An 18,304-nucleotide genomic window follows, 5' to 3' on the forward strand; every position below is an offset into this window, starting at 1 on the left:
GTTTCTTCCATGCAACGTCGTTATCATCCTCCGGTAAGAGAGTTCCGTCAAGATGTCCGGAAGCGTCAAAGCTCTGGCAATGAGTGAGGAAAAGCTCTCGCCAGGCGTCGTAGTTACCATCGTCGATGTCAAGAATGAGGGGGATGTGATGTTTGATGTTTGTCACACCGTAAGCGCGTTCGTGTTGAGCAACAGGAGCAGCCATGGAAGGTGGAGAAGAGTAGAGATTGAAGAAGGCGTAGAGAAGAAGAAAGAGAGAGAGACGCAGAGATGCGTATTAGGTTTCAGGAACTGTAACCCTCTGATACCATATAAGAGATTATGTTTCCCTTGCAATGTATTATGTATTGATCTCAACATATATAGTACAAGAGGTTGAGCGATTATAGGGATCGGCTCATAACAGAAAGGAATATGCAAGGAATAATATCTAAACTATACAAAGTGATACTTATCCTCTAATAGACACAACGTCCCATAAACCGTCGCTGGCTAGAATAAGGCAGTCATCGTCCGTCCTGTCTGTTACCGTTACCTCCGGTTCACAAGTCACGTAAGGTTTCAGATAGTTGTCTCCTATGGCTCGTGACATCGCTAAGACTCCTAGAACTCTCGGACAGTCCCAGTATATGACTCGTCCTCCAGCTCCTTCGATTCGGTCCAACTCGTCTGGACGGTCAGGCTGTGTTTCATACAAACTTTTGAGTCAAATCTAGAATTCTGATTATTACCAAAACACACGAAAGTACAAAACAGAGCTTTCCAAGTGATCTATGTTATTTGTTCAAAAAAAAAGGGTGATCTATGTTCAGTGTGGATCTTGAGATTTATAAATATTTTAAAATAAATCATTTTAATAACTTTTCTTATATATAATTTACAGATCACAAAATTTATAAACGTTACTCTTTAAAATTTAGGAATCAGATAAATATTTCATTAGGTGTAACCCATGACCGGCCATGTCTATGTTGGCTTGTATCGCTAACGAAAACAAAATGAAGAAGCATGAGTTAGATATTCACTAGGGATCAGTGTTCGAATCTTCCTACTGCAGTATTAGTACTGTTTGGTTACCCTAGATACCTTCAGTCACAAGAAAGATTAGATTCTTGGCATGTCTCTAGATTAGTCTCATGTAAAGACAGAAATAGAAAGATAGTAACCTTGTGATCTGTCGATAGAGGGAATGGTTTTCCGTTCCGGCAGAGAACTGCTCTGGAATCGCCGCAGTTAGCGACGACGATCTTATCCTGCGTAATGATAGACACGACGGCGGTTGATCCGACCGCATCACAATCCGGCGTCTGAAGCTCGCACTTACATTTCGCACTCAGGACTGATTCACTCAACAACACAACCTCTTTATCCATGCGAGTGAAGCTACGCTCCATCGTCTTTCTCCACTCGTCCTCCTCTTCTTCCCTATCAGAGTTTAGCTCCTCTTGCACCAGCTTGTGAAGTCTCTCCCTACACCTCGCTGCAACCTGAATAACGAAAACGGCGTCGTATGAACTACAGCTGATTTTTATTTTTTATGAGTTACATACAAGTTTGGAGATAGACAACGACGTACGTGGGAACAACCGTGACCGTCGTAGACACCGAAGTAGTGTTGAGGATACTCCGAATGAGAAGAAAACGAAGGATGAATCGCCACCGCATCTTCCATCTCTCTTCTTCTACCGCACACCGAAGAAACGCCGTATCTCGGACTTGCCTCCGTCACCGGAGACTCACCGGAGACGTTCTCATTTCTCACCGTTAAAGCCTCCAGTTTATTACGCTTAAAGTTTTTCTTCTCCCATTCTTCTTGCATCGCCACCGTCTTATCCATCGGAAACCTCTGCCTCCTCCCTGAATGTAACGGTCTTGATTCATACGCCGACGCATCGGTCACAACTTCGTAACATATATCTGCCATATGTTCGATCTCTTTTTTTTTTTTAAATCAAGAAGAACAAGAAACTGTTTCTCCGATGAACAAATAAAAAGTTGAATGTTGTTTAGGTTACTTGCACGTGAAGAAAGACTAGGAAACGAATCAATTGAACACAATAATATTGTTACTACTACACGTTGCTCCACTCTACCTCATTTATACACAGCTCTACCTCATAAACTACTTTCAGTTTTGGTTTACTTTTTAAGAACGTCACGTACTTAATGTTTTAATCTGGACCGTCGATACATAGAGTACGGTTATTAAAAAATAAGCCACGTAAGCGTCACGAACTAGTGCGAGACTCGTGTTCCAATGAAAATAGGACAGGAAGGTTTAAAGCAAGTTCCTTTCGCGCCACGACTGGTGCTGGTTCTTCGCTTCAAGAATAGCTTTTCCCCAAATACATCTTTTGTATACTGTATTTTAATACCTAAAATGAATTTCACTACGTTAAACTTCGTATTTGATTACCATTTAAGTTTAAATTTCTATATAAATTATGTTTACCAATCAATACCTAACAGTGCCGATGATGTTTGTGTTTTCTCGTAGGCAGTAGACACGTAAACAAAGAAAACCTTAATATATATAAACATAACCTTGTATCAATTATTATTGTCTTCATAGACCAGTGGATCATTGGAAATTTAATATTTCGGACAGTTAATCAACTTTGTTGTGATGGCACTATGAGCAATTTTAAAATATCGAAAAATCTAATTTGAAAATGTGTTTTTGGTCCACACGTCGTCGAGATGAAGTTGGCTTGAGAGAGAAAATGTTAAGCTTTATACAGTTTGAATTCTCATTGTTCTCCTCTAGAGCTAATGATTTTATCATTTACATTTTTAATGGATATGAATGATTCAGTGACAACTCAATACAGCTAATACACCCACACAAAAAACATGTGTTCTTGGGTTCACGTACCGGTTCACCGACCAATAGAAATTAAATATTTTATATTTAATATCTTTAAAAAAAATTATCAATTTATATTATAATTTTAAAATGAAAATATAAAAAAAATACTAGTTGCAAAAAAAATTAAAATATTTTTAACGCCGTCAGCAAAACATTAAACCCTAAATCTTAAATCATAAATCTTTAAGTAAACCCTAAAACTTTGAGTAAACCAAAGACCCTTAGATAAATACTAAACCATAAATAAATAATACTAAATTTTAAAAACACTACACTAAACCCAAGGGTTTAAGGATTAGGATTACGGGTTTTTAAGATTTAGTATTTTTGATTTAGAGTTTAGGATTTTATCTAAGGGTTTATGGTTTACCCAAAGATTTAGAGTTTAGGATTTTAGTGTTTAGAGTTTAGGTTTTAGGTTTTAGAATTTAGTGTTTTGCTGACGGCGTTAAAAGTATTTTTTATTTTTTGCGACTAGTACTATTTTTATTTATTTTTACTTTTTTAATTTTGAAACCATGTTATAAATTGGTAATATTTTGTTTTTCTTTTTTAAAGATACTTAATATAAAATAAGTAATTCATATTGGTTGGTGAATCTATAAGTTCACCCTAGAGGGTGAACCCAATAATAACTCTACAAAAAAAAAAACTTTTTCTTGTGTTCACCTTAGTGAACCTCTAACTCACCAACCAATATGATTGAATTATTTTATATCGAATCTTTTAAAAATGAAAACAAAATATAGTCAAATTATATTATTTTTTAAAGTAAAAAAATAAATAAAAATAGTAATAATTATTAAAAAAAATATTAAAAAATAATATTTTTAACATCATCACAAAACACTAAATCCTAAACCCTAAATCTTAAACCTTTGGATAAACTCTAAACCCTTCGATAAATCTTAAACCTTAAATCAAAAACACTAAACACTAAAAGACTCAAAGGTTTAAGATTTAGGATTTAGTGTTTTTATTTAGAGCTTGATTGTTTTCAGTTGCTGAAATGGTTTCTGGCTTTTGTTTTTGAAAAATCACTTTTTTGCCAATCAAGATTTTGGAAAAAAATGATTCCTTAAAATTTAGGGAAACTAGTTTTTTTTAAAGTTACCACCTATTTATATACAAAAACCAAAAGCTGTGTTTTCTTAGATTATGGCCAACGTTCTTTTATTTTAAATTATTTTATTTTAAAATATTTTATTTTAAATTTTTCCTTTTATATTTATTCCATGTTTATCTCCTATTTCTACTCCCACACATTTGTTTCACCGTCATGTTATCAGTTAAACTATGCAATAGAGCACTAAAATGAAAGAAATTAAAAATAAAATTTAAAATAACTCAGAATGCAAATGGTGGATGATTATATTCATGTAGTTTCGAGTTCCACAAAAATATTCTTTAAAAATTAAGTTATTGGAGTTTTATTTAGCTAAATTAGTTTTATAATTATTTAATTAATATTTCATACTATAAAATTAATTATAACTGTTAATTATAACTGTTATACATTTAATAGATTCATTCTAAAAAAATAGATAGTCATTCTATTTTTACCATATTTTAAAATTTTAAATTTTTTTTTTTAATTTTGTTTTACTATATTAGCTATTTATTGTGTATTGTTCTGAAGATATAGAATTAAAGTTATTTTAAAATATAGCTATTAGTTTTTATTCTATAATATATTTTAAAAACTTATAATATAAGTTTATTTATTTTAGTGATAATAAAAACAATTAATGGTGTCTAGAAGAAAGATTTTATATTATACATATTTTAATTCAAAAAACAAAAACCAAAATCTAATGTCACCAATCAAGCTTTTTGAAAAAAAACTAAAATCTACAGAAAAATCAAAAACTAAAAACTAAAAACTAAAAACTAAAACCAAAATCTAAAGACTAAAAACCAAAAACCAAAAACTAAAATCTAAAAACTATGCAAACAATCATCACCTTAGAGTTTAGGATTTATGCAAGGGTTTAGGGTTTACCTAAAAGTTTAGGGTTTAGTGTGATGTTAAAAAAAAATTTAAAAATAATATGTTTTGTAACTACTATTATTTTTTTATTTTTTTTATTTTAAAAACATAATGTAACTTGACAATATTTTGTTTCATTTTCTAAAAGATATCAAATATAAAATAACAAAATCATATTGGTTGGTGAACTTTTAGGTTCACCATACGTGGTGAACCCAAGAATACTCCAAAAAAAGGAACAATAAATAGTTACAAAATATTTTTATCACCAAATTACATAGTTTAGTTAAAAGAACAAAAATGTACAGAATATTTTGTTTACATGCCTTAGATTTCGAGTTTTAAACAAGGAAGCATGTACAAATGTATTTAAGGCAAAGCGAAGCCCCGCAGGAAGGATATTTTCGAGTCTTTAGAATTTAGTGGCACCTCCGTCGACGCAAATGTGTTGACCTGTTATATATGAAGCCGCATGAAAAGAGATGCCACAAGCGATGAGACTTCGTTTGCTTCCCTGAAAACATCTCCAATGAGACACAAAAATGTCCTTTATATTCTATATTAAAATAGATTAACTTTATTATAGAATTGAATTTACTTCAATGGTTCACTCCATAAGAACATCTTCAATGGAACACTATTATATCTTCTATATTTTACACTAAAATAGAGTAACTCTATTATAAAGTTAGATTTGCTACAATGTTTCACTCCGTAATAGAGTGAAATATAGAGGGATGTTGTTTTTTTCTCTATATTTGGAATAAAAAAACAAGATTCTTCTATATTTCACTCCTTTATAGAGTAATTCTATTATAGAGTAAACCACTGGAGCAAATTCAACTCTATAATAGAGTTATTCTTAGTTTAGTGTAAAATATAGAGAAAAAAATAGTGTTCCATTAGAGATGCTATAATAGAGTTACTCTATAAGACCATCTCCAATGGTTTACTCTATTTTTTCTTCTAAAATAAAGTTACTCTATAATAGAGTTGGATGTTGCTCCAATGGTATTCTATTTTAGAGTAAAAAATAGAGTATGAACAAAAAGTAAAGAAATTACTCTATATATAGAGTAAAAAATAGGTTTACACTATTATAGAGTAGAAAATAGAGTATCATTGGAGCATTTTTTACTCTAAACTCTATTTTAAAGGATAAAATAGAGTGAAATTGAAGATGCCCTAATATAATAAAATATAGAGTAATATTTTTTTACTCTATATTTGAAGTCAAAAAGCAAGATTACTCTATATTTTATTTTATTATAGAGTGAACCATTGGAATAAATCCAACTCTGTAATAGAGTTACTTTATTTTAGTATAAAATATATATATAGATAATTTTTGTGTCCCATTGGAGATGGTCTAACACGTCTCATCGGTGTTTTACTCTCCACTTCTTCTTTTTTTTATCCAAACTCTCCACTTTTTATTTACTATCCTAGTATCGCAGAGATTTTCATGTAAAGTAATCAAAATTCACTTAGTGTCCTAGTATCGGAGAGATTTTTCATGTAAAGTAATCAAAATTCACTTAGTACGAAAAATCAACCAAAACCTTCTTATAAAACATAGTAAAAATAATATCTTACATTGCGATCAACCATGGACATCCTAAGTTAACCCTTATGTTGCCACTTTCCCACTCACAATCTATATATAAGTTTCTAGTCAGCTGATTCATAGCTCCTGGAATGTGTCCAAAGATTATGTTTTCTTTTGATTACCCTAACATTCTGAATATCGTTAGGGGTTTTCATAGGTTTTAATTAATGGAGAGTTTTTTTGGATTAGGGTTAATTAAGTATATCGTTTTTTACTATCATAACATCTCAAAAATGAGACACATTTTTTACATCAGAAACACACAAAACAGATTATAATTCAATGTGTAAACATGTTTTTATACCCAACTTATTCACAAAAGTGTATCATTCAAATCAAGCTTTATATGTAGTTATTTAGAGTCTGGGATGGAGATCACTAATCATATACTACTAGGTTTGAAAGTCCAGTAAAGAAGCTTCTCTACAAATTTTTGTCAGTATGCCTCTCTGTATTAAAGCAAGAAAACTGAAAGAACCAGAACTCCGGGTGATCATCCAAAGGTTTGACACAAGAAGACCACTAGTGATGCATGCATAAGGTCGGTTTGAGTTTTTGGAGACCAAAAAATACTTTAGAATAAAGCTTAATAACAATAATTTTTTAACAAATTGGAGGCATATATATATGTCAATGACCGGATGCAAAATTCATTTGATTTTCTAGTACGACCAAGTACTGGAGTTCTACCGAAAGACGAACCCGATTCCGCTGGTTCAACCGGTCACAAGAGAAGTCATACCTAGGCCTGGCGCTTTTTTCTTTTTTTTTTTCTGATAATTTTGGTGTGATCTCAGAGGCTTTCTAGGCCAAAGACTAATCACCAAAAAACCCATAAAAATCTAAGTTTTTTTACCACTTAAGACGTCTATGGGTGGCCAAAGAGAATCGAACCCAGGACAGAAGCTCCAGCTGGAACCCCTTTACCACTAGGCCAAGACCATAGGCCTGGGCATTCGGATCGTTGGGTCGGATTCGGATCGGATCCTTCCGGGTCCGGGTCTTTCAGGTCTAAGAGTTTAGGACCCGATAGGGTAATTTTAAATTTTCAGTTCCGGATCGATTCGGATCGTGCCGGTCCGGGTCGGGTCGGGTCTTAAATAGTTAGACCCATTTGGGTAACTAGAATTTATCGGTTTGGATTCGGTTCGATTTCGGGTCAGGTTCGGTTCGGGTTCGATTTAAAAAAGATCTAAAAATACAAAAAAAATATCTGAAAATATTTATATATCCGAAAATATTCGAAAATTTATCCAAAATTTGTGTTTTTATTATATTAAAATGTGTATATATATATTAAACTATGCGAGATACAACAACAATTTGTTGTCTCCTAGTGGTTGACCTCCATGTTCTCTAGACGAATAATCCGTCTTTGATTCCCCCTTCATGCATTTTATTTAATTTACATTATTAATTCGAGTACCCATCGGATTTGGGTCGGGTCGGATCCAAGATCCGCGGGTCCTCTGCAACAAGACCCGATAGAGTAATTTGATCGGATCGGTTCCTATCCGAACTGGGTTTTTTCGAGTCGATTTCGGGTCGGATCTTCGGATCCAGGTAAAATACTCAGGCCTACAAAACCACTTGGTTCCTGGCTCATTATTTTCATGGGCCCTATATATTAAGTTACGTCAAAGAACAACTAAAATAGTTATGCAAAAAGGTCCTAATTTTGTTGGTAAATGCTCCAAAATCTAACCAACAAATTGTAAAAAATATTGGACCCAGTGCACCTCTTGCACATGCCAAGAGCCAGGCCTGGTCATACCTTGAAAACTCCATCTTTTAACCATTTTTTGTTTGCATGTGATTAGTAATTACCAGAAATGCCACAGATTATAGATATACAATGAATGATTAAGTTGGTATTTGTGGTTGTAATTAAAAGAGAAGATGATTTAAACATGTAAACAAATGGTAGTCCAGATAATTTGAAACAAAAGAAGACGAAAAAATAACAAGCATCAATACATCTTAAATAAGATTGTACATTTAAGATGTATTAACTTTGGAAGTAGCTTTCAAGTCTCAACAATGAAAGTAAGAACTCATTTATTATGACAAACTGACAAAACGGGACAATGAGATTTTTATAGAGAGAGAACTCTGAGAACTGAAGGCAAACAGATAAAACGCGACAAGGTCATTTTTAAGCATGTGGTTGATAGGAGAAACCGTTAACCGTAAGGCCTCCATCAACACAAATAGTTTGACCTGTGATATAGGAAGCTGCAGGTAGACACAAGAATGCCACTAGTGATGCAACTTCATTCAGCTCACCAGCGCGCCCAAGTGGAGTTCTTCGGCATAATTCTTCATTGAACTTGACGTCATCAAGATACTTTAAAACACACAATTAAAAGATGATTAGAAGATTTGAGGTTGTTACATTCGTACACACACATTACACATAATATGTAAAAAACTGTTTTATTTACTGACAGATTGAGACAGAGGAGTCTTGATAACATTAGGTGCAACAGCATTGGCTCTTATGCCGTCTTTTGCCCATTCACATGCCAGATTTCTTGCTAGCTGATTCAGAGCTCCTATAATAAACTTTGTCTTACGATTTGTGGAATCAACAAAATAAAAGTTAAACTAGCGATAATTAGCTAGTATTGCCTCTATAATTGTATTTTGGTTACCTTTTGTTAAGTTATAAATGGATCCAGCGGTAAATGATAAAATGCCTGTAATAGAGGACATGAAGATGATACTTCCATAGCCTGAAGCCTTTAGTAGAGGATGTGAAAGCTGACAAAAATTGAAAGCAGGTTCCAAGTTTGTTGAGATGTGGAAATCAAAATCCTCTTTCGCATATTCTAACGTTCGCTTTCCACGAAGTACTCCCACATTGTTCACCTAAGTTGAACAGAATGAGAATATTTTTCAGTTTTCGTTAAACGGATATGCTTTGTTGTTTCAAGATTAAGATCATTTACTTACAAGAATGTTGAGCTTGCCATCGAACAGCGAGGAGACAGATTGTATTAATGATTCTCTCTCGGAAAGAGAGGTAACATCACAGACTGAGCCACTCACGTGAAACCCTTTATTTTCCCATTCGCTTAAGCTTTGATTAAGAATAACTTCAGATATGTCGCAAACATGGATTTTAGCTCCAAATCTAGCTAACTCCTCTACTATGGCATACCTAAACATTCAACAAGCATAGACTACTTAAAATCTTGACCATTCAAGATGATACAGAGAAGAAAGACGAACCCGATTCCGCTGGCTCCACCGGTTACAAGGGCAGTCATACCTTGAAGACTCCATCGCTTATCCATGTTTTTGAGTGTGACTAGCAATGGCCAGACATGGCATGTGTTATAGCGTGGATCAGATAAGTTTGAATGAATGAGTACGTTTGGATGTGTGGTGGAAATGTTATCTGAGAGAGCATGGCAATAATGTCTGTGCACGTTGTCCCATCACCCATGCAAAAACATACTGATAATGATCAAAATTGTCGACTAAAACAAATTTAGGACAATTCCTCAAATAGCCATTTAAGTTTTTGTCACAAAAATAGTATTTAAAAAAGAAAAGGACCAAAATAGTTCATTTTTATTTTGAAATTTTTATTTTTAATTTTTATTGTTTAAAATTTAAAATCTTATCCTCAAAACTCCACCCTTTAACTCTAAACCCTAAATTTAGATTAGTTAGCCCTAGAATAAAAACACATTTTTATTTTTTAATAAAATTTATTTTGGTCATTTTTTTCATTGAAACTATTTTTGTAACAAAAACTTATAAGGACTATTCTAAAGAATTTCTCAACAAATTTTCTCATTTGTCGTTTTCGCCTTGACGGAAAACGAAACCAGAAGTTAGAACAAAGTTTGCTTCATTGCACATTTTATAACTATGTGAGTTAGATGAAATCAAAACAATTTTGATATTGAAATTTTATTCACTTGAAACCAAACAGCATATAATAATAATTGTCTATCAAGTCAGCTCAATTTTCTCTACCTCTCTTTCGTGCACTAGTTTGCATAATAATTGGCTTGAATCAATTTCGGTTGCAGCAACTGTTCCTTGCATATGAGGAGGATTCTAGTGTCAAACTACTGGAGTTCTTCACTTTGGCTTTATTAACGATCGAAAGCAAAATTTTAAAACAAAACATAGGCTTTAATTGGTGACATGTAATATTAGATCTGAGTTATGATAAAAGTTATGGTTTGATGTAGTTTGCAGTAAAAACTTTGTGGTAAAAACCAAAACACAAATCGACTTAAGGGTAATCATAGACTAAAGCAAATAAACTGCTGACCCTAATAGAGAACCCAACATCAAAAGAAAAAAAAAGAGAAAAAGGCTAAAGGAAGGAATTTGAGACTGGTTAGTGAAAGTTACAAATGCTCTCTAATTTCAAAATGGTCTTTGAGCATTTCTCTTAATCGTGTTTATATGCTTATTATTGATTATTTGGAGACTAATTTATCATTTTAAGGCTCTCCATTCTTTAACTTAGAAGCAATTACAAACTACTTGGATATCAATAATGATGGGGAACTACATGAGTTTCTTCATTTTGGGTTTTATTAATGATCAAAAGAAAAGTTAAAAACAAAACATAAAGTAAAGCACGAATACACTGCCAACCCAAATACAGAACCCAACACCAGAAGAAAATAGGCTTGTACGCTGCATCACCACCACGCAACTCTCAGCTCAAGCATGTGGTTGATAGGAGAAGCCATTGACCGTGAGACCTCCATCAACACAAATGCTCTGACCAGTAATATATGAAGCCGCAGGTAGACACAAGAATGCCACAAGTGATGCAACCTCTTCTGGTTCTCCAGGGCGACCAAGTGGAGTTCTAGTGGACAAACTCTTGTTAAAACCAGCGTCATCAAGAAACTGATTATTCACAAGATTTAGAAACAAGAATGAGAAAAGTGCGTGACGTTAATTGGAAGGAGAAAAATAAAGTTGGAATGTGTCATTCATTACAGGTTGAGCCAGAGCAGTGTAGATAAAATTGGGAGCAACAGCGTTGGCTCTTATTCCATCTTTGGCCCATTCACAAGCCAGATTTCTTGCTAGTTGATTCAAAGCTCCTGCACAAAACAAGAATGATAGAAATTAACCTTTTCTTTTTACCAAAAAAATTTGAAATTCTCCTATATTGCGTCTAGTAATACTATGTACCTTTGGTTAAACCATACATGGATCCACAATCAATTGAAACAACCCCTGCAACTGAAGAAATGAAGACAATGCTTCCAGATCCTGAAGCTTTTAGAAAAGGATGTGAAAGCTGGCTAAGATGATAAGCAGACTCCAAGTTTGTTGAGATATGAAAGGAGAAATCATCTTCCAGATATTCAGTTGTTGGTTTTACACGAGCTGAGCCAACGTTGTTCACCTATGTAGAACGAAAACAAAAAGAAGAGTAACAAAAATCCTATTGTACAAAATTTTGTTTTCCGAAAAGAATATCCTTCGTTACTTGAAACTTAAATTTGACTTACAAGAATGTTGAGCTTGCCGTTGAACATAGTTGAGACGGTTTGTATGAGTTTTTCTCTCTCGGAACGACATGATACATCACAGACCGAACCACTCACTTGAAACCCTTTCTTCTTCCATTCACATAAACTCTGATTGAGCAGAGTTTCGGATAGATCACATGCATGAACTTTACACCCAAAGCCGGCTAGTTCCTCTACTATGGCATGCCTAAAATATTAACGACAAAAAAAAAGAGATATATTAAATAAAAGCAGAAAACTAGCTAAATTTTGATATAAGCTAGAGAGTAGAAAGACTAACCCGATTCCGCTGGCTCCACCCGTTACAAGAGCCGTCATACCTTTGAGACTCCATCTTTTATCCATTTTTTTTTTTGTTTATGACTGGCAGAGACAAGAGATACCACATAAATATAGTTATATAACATCAAAGTAAATCAAATAATACAAGATGCGTTTCCTAATTAGCAATAGGGCCTATTGTTGACCACGGAACACACAGAACAGAACATGTGAAGCAGCTTTTTTAGACCACATGTTAATAGGATTGAAAATTCAGTAAGGAAGTTGCTCTACAAAAAGTCAGTGAAATTTTGTGTAGCATGCCCTCTCTATTCCGAAGCAAAGAAACTGATGTACAAATTATATTTTTTTTTTTTAACTAATATCAAACTAGAACTCTTTAACGAAAACTATTTGAAGAATTTATATTCTGAATATCACTTTTCTTCAAAAAACAATTATGAAAAAACAATAATCTTCTCTTTGAAAATAAAATATCACTTTCAGAATTTTTTTGGAGGGTTTCTTCTTCTAAATGAAAGACAAAGCAAATCCAAACAATGTTCATTTTGAATATTTATACCAAAACGGATTTGATCAACATATTAAATATATTCTCTGACGTATGCATTTTTTATCCAAAAAACTTCTTTATGACCAAAAACTTTATGATCTTATGAAATGTTACATGAATATACTTTGTGCTTACATATATGTGATTCTTATGTAGAAATAATGCACTACTATTCTGACACGCCCTTAAAAAAGGCGGATATTTTTTTTTGTTTTACATTTTTTAGAAATTTAATTTTTATATTGTGTTTTTAGTTATATTTGTGTTTTTTGTATAATATTCTCTTAAATGATTAATAATAGGTTTTAATAATTGTATTAAAATAGTTGGACTACTCTATATCAATAGGTCATGTTCATGTTTTAAATGAGTATAATATATATTAGATTTTGACTCGCACTTCAAAAACACGGGTTTTTCTAGAATATAAACAAAATTTGATATGAATTAGTATTTGAGAATTGTTATACAGTATTATGTTAAAAAATCATATTATATCGAAAAAGCGAATATGTCTAAAACTATAATTTATGAATTACTTAATTTAAGATTTTTTATGTACACTCTTACATAACTATTTAGGCATGGCATATCCGGACCTGAGAAACCAAACCGAAATCGACATAAACATAATGTTTGGTTTGGATTCGGGTCCAGAAAAAAAATACATATTGGGTATTTTTGGACCCGCGGGTCTTGTTTCGAGTCTTGTTCCTACCAGAATCCCAATCGCGGGTACCTAAAATATTTTGCGTATATTAGTATATTTGGGTATTTCAATTTTCAGTATTACTATTATTTTTTCCAATTTTGGGTTCAGATTTTGATTAAAATGTCAAAGTTTTAAAAATATATGTTGGGCATTCGAATAAAATTTTGGGTGTTTTTTGGTTCTTTTATCAGATTTCGGGCAAACTTTGTGTTTTTCTGGTATTCAAATATTTTCAGGTATTTGTTTGAGTTTTCAGGTACTTTAAGTTTTTTTGGGTCTTAAATACCCAAACCCATTACATATTTAAAAATTACATGTATCTGAATTATGGGACCTGAATTGTCATGGTCATGAAGTGAACCTATTTGAACATGAACCAAGAAAAATTTCAAATACCTAGTTAGATCCAAATGTCTAGGACTCGAAAGACTCGGAATCGAAAAGAAACAATATGTACCCAACTCCAAGATCCGAATGCACATGCCTACTCCATCTTATTATATTTTGTGTGTATTTTATAAGAGTTGTATTTATTGAGGTTACGAGACTTAAGATTTACTTGATTTTGACTAATTTAATAGTATAGATTTATATGATTTTTAATAGTTTTTAAGTTTATCTTAAATAACATATTTTTATTATTGATACTCTTTATAAAAATTAATTTAACGTAGTATATATAATTTTTAACAAATGGTTTGCTAAAGTGTTTTTATCAAATTTTATTTTGTCAATATTTGGAATTATATAATGTAAAATGAATTTAATGTAATTATGAAAGTAACTGTTGAATTATTCCCTGTTTTATAGGAATCACAATCGATACTACTTATGTCAAAATATGACATACTCAAAAAATATTAAATCTAGGAAATATTAATGAATAATTAAATGTTGTTAATATATATTAACCATTAGTTAAAAATATTAAATCACTATCTAAATCATTTCGGATGGTTATAATGGATTCTATATGTAAACCAATTTATAATTTGATTAGACCACTTATGAATTTACGACAATGTAGTATGTGAGATGGCGTGGATATACATATGTAGTATTGATGATTAATTGAATAATAGAAACACAGTATAATTAATTCGATTGATAACGGAATCAGTTTGTTAGATATGAAAATATTCTAGGAGTGAATATTAAGAAATATCATATTGATATATTTTTGATTGGTTAAGGTAAATATTAATTATTAAGTTTCTAGTGAATAGGTCCAACAACCTTGTTTAAGTAGATTTTTTCAGATTCATTCTCCTTGAATATAGATAGCTCAGCTCTACCTTAATCAACGCTCAACTTTGACACAAATAACTTAACCCGGTATTCTATCAATTTCCACTTACATAGTAGACAATTACAATTGATTACACCATCGGTCTTCAACAGATAGGAGGACCTCTTGCAAGGATAAAATTGTCTCATGAAGTATACATTGCATTACCTAAATCTCATGCATAATCCGAGTTCATGTTACTATAACTAAGCCACACTGTTGGCCTCTAAACATAAGCCTATACTTTGTACCCTTCAAAGTAAATTTATTACGTGACTAACCGCTTATACTGAATCTGACATGTGTAGACTCTTAACATATACAAATAACCAACTACATTAGCATAAACGAATTATGTCACATCTATGATATATTATAAATCTTTGGACATTGCGTTGTTGAAAGCATGATGTGCTCACCAAAAATGTGCAAACTGGGTTTGCTATTAAAATTGTCAAACCTTTCTAAGATCTTCTGTATATAACTTGATACTCAAGATCTTCAACCAAAACTTGTCACTTGTCTTTTCCAATAACTTTACGCACAAGAGTACTAGTGTCGAACATGCAATAAGCTTAAATCTGAGTCGGCGGAAGAACGCCGAATTCAACAAATATTGTAAAAAAAAAACAATTTGATATTACAGATCAAATAGCACAATATTTTTATAGAATATTTAGTTTCCGGGATGGAGATTGATAGGATTGAGTTTATATAAGATGTTGCTGAACACAATGACAAAGTAGAAAGTGCCTAGCTGATCGCAGACACTGAAAGCATCACAAGGTTTTAAAGATTTGATACGAGTTTTGAAGTGCACATGTATGAGTGTTACCAATGTTATGCTCAGTTAAACATGTTGATCGAGTTTCTCTCTCAGTTTTCTTGTTTTCTTCGAGTTTGATTCGCTTTTTCTTTGTTAGAACAAAGCAGAGTATAGAGGAGAAACTTTATGATGCATGAGAGTCTCTCTTGAGAGATATTGCTTTGCTTCAAGTTGTTGGTGCTCGCTAAGGTTCTCCTGTGTGATTGAATCTTCTATTCATACAAATGGCAATGTGTAGTCGTTCATATTTTTGCGCATGCATTCGTCGCGTGAGAAATTTTATTATTATTATTATAATTTTTTTTTTTTTTGAGAAATTTTATTATAGATAATACTGTAAGAGTTTAAAGAAAAAAGAAAAACGAAACAAGGCTATTTCTTAAGCATGCGGTTGATAGGAGAAACCGTTAACCGTGAGGCCTCCATCAACACAAATGGTTTGACCTGTGATGTAGGAAGCTACAGGTAGACACAAGAAGACGGCTAGTGATGCAACTTCGTTTGGCCCACCAGCGCGACCAAGTGGAGTTCTACCAAACAATCCCTTCTTGAATCTAACGTCATCTAGATACTTTAAGAGCCAAAATATGAGAGATGATTAGAGGAAATGAGGTTGTTTAATATTTTTTTAAAAAGGTGTAAAACTTGTCTTGTTCATTACAGGTTGAGACAGAGGAGTCTTGATAACATTAGGAGCAACAGCGTTGGCCCTTATGCCATCTTTTGCCCATTCACATGCCAAATTTTTTGCTAGCTGGTTCAGAGCTCCTGTAAAAGACTTTTATGTGGAATCAACAAAAAAACACAAACACTCCTTGTTGACTACTGAATCTTGCCTCTAATAGTACTTTGGTTACCTTTCGCTAGACTACAAATAGATCCAGATTCAATTGATACAACCCCGGCGACAGAGGAAATGAAGATAATACTTCCATAACCTGAAGCCTTTAGGAGAGGATGTGAAAGTTGGCAAAAATGGAAAGCAGGTTCCAAGTTTGTTGCAATATGGAAATCAAAATCGTCTGCATCATATTCTATCATTGGCTTTGAACGAACTCCACCCACATTGTTCACCTATGATAAACATAAACAAAGTTTTCTTTGAATGTAAATGCTTAGTTGTTTCTATATCAAAGGTCATTTACTTACAAAAATATTGAGCTTGCCATTGAACAGGGTGGAGACCTTTTGCATCAAAGTTTCTCTCTCGGGTCGAGAAGTTACATCACAGACTGAACCACTCACTTGAAAACCTTTCTTTTCCCATTCGCTTAAACTTTTATTGAGCAAAGTCTCGGATATGTCACATACATAGATTTTAGCTCCAAAACCACCCAACTCCTCTACTATGGCATACCTAAACATTCAACACACATAATATAACTTAAAATCTTGACCATTCAAGACGATATAGACAGTAGAAAGACAAACCCGATTCCTCTGCCTCCACCGGTTACTAGAGCAGTCATACCTTGAAGACTTCATTTTTTTTTTCCATTTTGAGTGTGTTATGCATGTGATTTGCAATATCTGGAAATGCGACATTATATATACAGTGAATGTGGATCAATAAGCGTGAATATTTACTTATCAAAAAAAAGAAGAAGACAAATATAGGTCTGCACTAATGGGGTGAGTTTGTATGTGTGGTAGAAGTGTAATGTAGTTTTTTTTTGGTAAAAAGGTGTGATGTAGTTGTATGCTTTAAGAACTTTATCACCAACAATGGTGGAATTTTAGCCGATTTAACAGCTGAGATTAACTCCCTATATCATTCCATCCTTTTCTACATTCTCTAGGATTTTCTATAAACTTATAGAATACGTTTAGATAATTAACATACGACAAAAGACTTAGAAAATGGCTTTCCAAGTTTTTTAAAGTTATCTCTTGGCTTTAAATTTTACTTACAAGAACGTCGAGCTTGCCATCAAATAAAGACAATTTCCTCGAGTGTTTCTCTCTCGGAACGTGAAGTTATTAAATCTCAGACTGACCCGCTCACTTGAAACGCTTTCTTATGGGAATAATTTGAGCTCAGATTTCCTCATATTTAATTATAGTTTTCATTGGACAAAAGTAATATCTATTATTCTTAAGGGATCAGGTGTTCCTAGAAACCCTCAACTACTTTGATTGACAAAATACCTCAACTACTTTGCACCACTTTAAATCAAGCTGTCCACTTATCATTGGCTTTGTCGAAAGCATACTAGAAATGTTTCTATATTGGGTAAGGGACAAAGGTACTACATGTACAACCTTTGTTTTAAAGTACGCACCAAACTCATGTCTATATGCAACTTCCATCTTTCTCAACCACTTTTGTGTATAATGCGGATGGTAATCATTTACATTAACAAGGTACTACATGTATAACCTTTGTTTTAAAGTACGCACCAAACTCATGTCAATGATGTCAGAATCCAGAAATCATGACACAGAACAAACCAATGAAAGCTCACGGAATCAGGTTATAGCATGAAAAAGTTTCTCAGCAGCTTTCCACCACATAAGTTATCAGATGGTAATCATTTACATTAACAGTTATTAAATTAGTAGAACAACTTAAATCTCATGAACTATATTGAGTATCTCATATGAAGAATTGTCTTTCACAGAAACGAGATATACTAGTTAGGGATTAAAGAAA

At 32.9% G+C, this 18,304-nt stretch overlaps 4 protein-coding genes across 5 annotated transcripts; all 4 read right to left on the reverse strand.

The window, feature by feature from the left end:
* Positions 1-232: 232 nt before the first annotated feature.
* Positions 233-2,103, reverse strand: LOC125609446 (probable protein phosphatase 2C 24). Its single transcript, XM_048780899.1, has 3 exons — positions 1,577-2,103; positions 1,167-1,487; positions 233-682 (listed from the first exon to the last, which is right to left on the reverse strand). The coding sequence occupies exons 1-3, from the start codon at positions 1,922-1,924 to the stop codon at positions 452-454; spliced, it is 900 nt and encodes a 299-aa protein (XP_048636856.1). The 5' UTR covers positions 1,925-2,103; the 3' UTR covers positions 233-451.
* Positions 2,104-8,419: 6,316 nt separating this feature from the next.
* Positions 8,420-9,921, reverse strand: LOC125609448 (tropinone reductase homolog At2g29310-like). 2 transcript variants are annotated; one of them, XM_048780901.1, is made up of 5 exons: positions 9,703-9,921; positions 9,424-9,631; positions 9,123-9,339; positions 8,917-9,023; positions 8,420-8,815 (listed from the first exon to the last, which is right to left on the reverse strand). In XM_048780901.1, exons 1-5 carry the CDS (start codon positions 9,765-9,767, stop codon positions 8,624-8,626), a joined length of 789 nt encoding a protein of 262 aa, XP_048636858.1. In that variant the 5' UTR covers positions 9,768-9,921; the 3' UTR covers positions 8,420-8,623. The 2 variants fall into 2 exon arrangements, with proteins under 2 accessions (XP_048636858.1, XP_048636859.1); XM_048780902.1 differs by having other exon boundaries at positions 9,686-9,756.
* Positions 9,922-11,009: 1,088 nt separating this feature from the next.
* Positions 11,010-12,420, reverse strand: LOC125609449 (tropinone reductase homolog At2g29330-like). The gene is made up of 5 exons (XM_048780903.1): positions 12,271-12,420; positions 11,970-12,177; positions 11,647-11,863; positions 11,449-11,555; positions 11,010-11,355 (listed from the first exon to the last, which is right to left on the reverse strand). Exons 1-5 carry the CDS (start codon positions 12,333-12,335, stop codon positions 11,164-11,166), a joined length of 789 nt encoding a protein of 262 aa, XP_048636860.1. The 5' UTR covers positions 12,336-12,420; the 3' UTR covers positions 11,010-11,163.
* Positions 12,421-16,030: 3,610 nt separating this feature from the next.
* LOC125608540 (tropinone reductase homolog At2g29320-like) lies at positions 16,031-17,120 on the reverse strand. Its single transcript, XM_048778962.1, has 5 exons — positions 17,083-17,120; positions 16,837-17,008; positions 16,509-16,725; positions 16,313-16,419; positions 16,031-16,222 (listed from the first exon to the last, which is right to left on the reverse strand). The coding sequence occupies exons 1-5, from the start codon at positions 17,118-17,120 to the stop codon at positions 16,031-16,033; spliced, it is 726 nt and encodes a 241-aa protein (XP_048634919.1).
* Positions 17,121-18,304: the final 1,184 nt, after the last annotated feature.

This window comes from Brassica napus, chromosome A5 (assembly GCF_020379485.1).
Source record: "Brassica napus cultivar Da-Ae chromosome A5, Da-Ae, whole genome shotgun sequence".
In the NCBI taxonomy this organism is placed as follows: domain Eukaryota; kingdom Viridiplantae; phylum Streptophyta; class Magnoliopsida; order Brassicales; family Brassicaceae; genus Brassica; species Brassica napus.